The sequence below is a fragment of the Salmo trutta genome, chromosome 40 (assembly GCF_901001165.1).
Source record: "Salmo trutta chromosome 40, fSalTru1.1, whole genome shotgun sequence".
Taxonomy (NCBI): domain Eukaryota; kingdom Metazoa; phylum Chordata; class Actinopteri; order Salmoniformes; family Salmonidae; genus Salmo; species Salmo trutta.
Genome location: NC_042996.1, coordinates 11,218,482 through 11,223,115, shown reverse-complemented (window position 1 = coordinate 11,223,115; position 4,634 = coordinate 11,218,482). Strand labels below are relative to the sequence as shown.

Sequence of the window (4,634 nt, the reverse complement as noted above, 5' to 3'; positions counted from 1 at the left end):
CTCCATGCTCTGGACACTACGCTGACAGACACAGCAAACCTTCTTGCCACAGCTCGCATTGATGTGCCATCCTGGATGAGCTGCACAACCTGAGCCACTTGTGTGGGTTGTAGACTCCGTCTCATGCTACCACTAGAGTGAACGCACCGCCAGCATTCAAAAGTGACCAAAAAATCAGCCAGGAAGCATAGGAACTGAGAAGTGGTCTGTGGTCACCACCTGCAGAACCACTCCTTTATTGGGGGTGTCTTGCTAATTGCCTATAATTTCCACCTGTTGTCTATTCCATTTGCACAACAGCATGTGAAATGTATTGTCAATCAGTGTTGCTTCCTAAGTGGATAGTTTGATTTCACAGAAGTGTGATTGACTTGGAGTTACATTGTGTTGTTTAAGTGTTCCCTTTATTTTTTTGAGCAGTATATAAACGTAACATTTTAATAGCTTGTTTGGTTCAAATTGAAAGACGAATTCATTCAACATAAATAGTTTTGATATAATTTTGATATAATTCGTTGTCTGTTGCCTAAATGGCCTGCTGAAATAACATATTGCGAATAGGAGTCGTATTTAAATAACTGAATCAAGGAAGAGACAGTTACCTAAATCTAATGAATTATAATAATAGCGGAGAGGTAATTGCGATAAAGTTGAGCCCACCGAAATGTGTTGTTTATTCTTATGGATTGACTGATGTATTTTATAAATTTGGCTCTTTACATGTTATTTTTAAAGTCTTGGACATTTCATAAGTGTGAAGCCAAAAGAGAAGAGAAAGTTGTAAAGTTTGGTTTTAATCTTACGAAAGAGGTAAGGCAGAACGTTGTTTGAGTAGGGGTTATATTTTTGCCTGCTGGTAAGGATTGGAGAGTTGGTTTTGTGCGCTGGGCTATGTTGGGCTATGTTTGGCTGTAAGGGATTCAGGTGTGAATAAGGAAACATTTTGTGATAGTTTCTGGTTATTGATTCTTGGTTTGAATGTTTAGGTAACACCAGTGAATTTGAACATGAAGTTAATGTTCTAACAATATTCTAACATTATAATCTGTTTCCATTACATGGAACAATGTCAGGTCAGTAAAGTGAATTGCAGGTTGAGTTAATTTTATTTTACAGGGACAGTGCACATTAATCACAGTTGTGTGTGTGTCTAATGGCAGGGTATTCCAGACATGGGAAGCTCTCACACTGAAAGCAGATTGATTAAAGGTGTTTTTCCTTAAGAGAACTATACAGTCATATCTCATGGCGGACCTTGTGGATCTGCTGCCATAAGGTTTGGGTTTTCTGTTTAACAAAAGTACTGAGTGGAGGGGGAGCCTGGACATTTAGAATCTTGAATACAAGATATGAGTCAGTGTATTGCACAAGATTTTTTTCCAACTTAGGAGTTTATGCTTTCTATAGCTATTGGGCTTCCTATCAAGCACTTTGAGAGCCTGTTTGACATACTGAATGGGTTTTAATGTTGTACAGCAAGCTTGGGCCAAACTAGTAAAGCAGTATGTTAGTATATAGTTTTGTTAACTCTGTAGTCAAACAATTTCATATGTTTTGGAAATTAGCTAGGTTGAATTGGTTATTTGAGTTCCCTTTTTCATTTGCTTTTTAAAGGAGAGGTTGGAATCAAGTATGGTGCCGTGGTACTTAAAATCAGATACCACCTGGAGCTTTTCCCCTGATACATAGACATCTGTCTTAGGGGCAACAGTTGTTTTCTTTGTGAGGAACATGCAGACTGTGTGTTTTTACATTTTTTATTGAGATGCAAAGATGAGTCTCTGAGCAACTTTGTCATCTTAACCATTACAGTAGTGAGTTCTTGTGTAGCTTGTTGTTTGTTATTTGCATGCATTTATCACTGTATCATCTGCAGACATTGGAACTTCAGACCCTGTACAGACAGAAGGTAGATCATTAATGTACGAGCTGAACAGTATTGACCTTTGGGGAATGAAAACATTGTATATTATGAGTGGAAAAAAGTTAGTTTTGATTCTTACGCTGATGAGACAGCACCAACTTTTGAAAGGTTTTAGATTTGTTAAACAACAGGTTTGTTTTTACAAAATTTATGCAACAGGTTGAAATGATTAGATTGCTGGAAAGGGGTTATGGGTTTGTTTATTGTTTACTGTTTATTGCTTATTTTAGGTGTTGATTTTACTTAATTAAACATTGTATTATCTGATGTGTTTGAGTAGGATTCTTTCTTCCGGGACGGATGGAAGTCAACTAAAGTATGTATGTTAAAGGAGACTGTCACGGGCGGATAGAACAGTTTAAGGGTGAGTCAAGCGCAGGAGACTGAGGTCCGTTGGAACAAACGTGATTTAATAAATCCAAGGGCAAAATCCATATAAGGCTGGGAGCACAACAGTCAAAAGACTAAACGAAGCTCCGCTCAAAAAGGCAGACGGGGCGCAGCCCGGCAACCCTAATGCCTATACAATAAGTCGTAACCCAAACAATATAACACCACACGTAACAAAGAACAATCCCGCACGAATCCTAACTAAACACAGAGAGACTAAATACCCCCCCACTAATGACAAACACGAAACAGGTGCAATCAAAAAACAGACATAACTAACAGACACTGAAACACAGATCGGTGGCAGCTAGTAGGCCGGCGATGACGACTGCCGAGCACCGACCGAGGAGAGGTGCCACCTTCTGTGGACGTTGTGACAGAGACATGGGAGAACATGTCTCAAACAACATTTTATTTAATGCCTGGGATTAAATATCACTGATTCCTTACGTTGAGAAATGTACTACATTTGCGACAGCATTTTTTACATTTAGTGGGGTAACAGGAACAATCCAAAGGAGAAAAAGCTATTACATATTTGTTGGACATTGGTCTAGCAATGATACCAGGATAAGTGTATCTAAGGGTAGTGCATGTTCAATTAAGCATACATATACATTGATGTAGATTAAAACTAATGATTTGAGGGAGTACGGTGGAATTATCATTATTATATGGTTTTGTTTGAAGTTAACTTTTGGGTTTCTGAATCGGTGTAGTATAATGAATGCTGACCAAGTGTTTGTGTTTCTTTCTCTGGGAAAATAAGTGTTTCATTGTCTCTCTTTGGAATGTTTCCTAGAGTCACGTTTATACACACATGGAATGTTCAAAGTTTTATTTTCTGATTTTTAATAAAAAATGTGTTCTTTTGATAAAGAAATGTTCTGGGAACCTGGGATACAACATGTAGAACATGTTTGATGGTTTTTCTTTCACTGAAATACTAGTATAAGACAATAGGGACTGATAGTACTGAAGTACTGAAGTACTAGTATAATGCAATAGGGACTGATAGTATTAAAGTACTAGTATAATTCAATATGGACTGATAGTCCTGGTTTATAAGTATAATCCAATAAAGAACACAGATAATAACGTTTTCATTTTGGACCAATGGTTTACAGTAAAAGGTATTTAAAACATGATAAAATAATGTGTATAATCTGTATCATAGTTAACAGTTGTAAATGTGGGTGCTAACCAGGAAGATGATTTACTTTTTTTATTATTCTGGAAAATACCAGAAGCTTATTTGCATAGTGATGATGCTCTGCATAGACAGCACATGCTTCAGTGGTCTGGGAGTGTTTATATCCCTGTGAGTTTAACACTTCATGACTGAGAGCTGTCCTTCATGACAACAGAACCCACAACAACCATGACTTTTATCACCATCCTCATCTGGACACTTTCTTTCTACATCAAGGGTAAAACATTATTTAATGAAAATTCAACAATGAGTAAACTGAAAGATTGTTTTATTAATTCCTGGTTATTAATTCCAATTGTTGGTGTTATCTATGTTGCAGAATCTAGAGGACAGATCACTGTGACTCAGACTCCTCCAGTGAAAGCTGTTCTCCCAGGACAGACAGTGTCTCTGAACTGTAAAACCAGCAGTGATGTGTATCCTAACTGTGGTTCATCTATGCCCTGTATGGCCTGGTACCAACAGAAACCTGGATCCATTCCCAAACTCCTTGTTTATCGAGGAAGTACTCTTAACTCTGGGACTCCATCTAGATTCAGTGGCAGTGGTTCTGGGAGTGACTTCACTCTGACCATCAGTGGAGTCCAGGCTGAAGATGCAGGAGATTACTACTGTCAGAGTCAACACTACCCCAACAGTGTCTGGGTGTTCACACAGTGATACAGAGCCGTACAAAAACCTCCCTCAGACAGACTGCACAGTGACTGTACTGCTACAGCTGGGACCTACTGCAGGTGCTGAGGGGAGGAGATGATCCAGTACAATGACACAGTGTGTAGTAGAGCTGAACAACAATAGAGTCAAACTAGAGCTATGTCTAGAAGACCTTAGATCATAACTGATCACAGTATGTTTCTCCTGACCATTAACTACATGTTGACTCTGTTGAGTAACTCAAGGAAAACCACCAACCAATCTGAATAGAGATGATGTGAAATGGTTAAAGCTGGAATCCATAGCGGTGAAACTTTCAAGTTCGTTTGCAACATTACAACAACAAAGACTTTACTTCAAACATCCAACACTGTTTTTTTCCCTTGGACATCATTGCATGAGTGATAGAACAGCAGAGTATGTTCAAAGATATTTGTTTACCACGATGCAGGA

General features: G+C 38.4%; 1 gene segment (V, D, J or C); it reads left to right on the top strand.

The window, feature by feature from the left end:
• Window positions 1–3,409: 3,409 nt before the first annotated feature.
• Window positions 3,410–4,332, top strand: LOC115180560 (Ig kappa chain V region 3381-like). The segment is given in 2 exon segments: window positions 3,410–3,744; window positions 3,847–4,332. Coding segments are annotated over 2 exon segments (414 nt in total).
• Window positions 4,333–4,634: the final 302 nt, after the last annotated feature.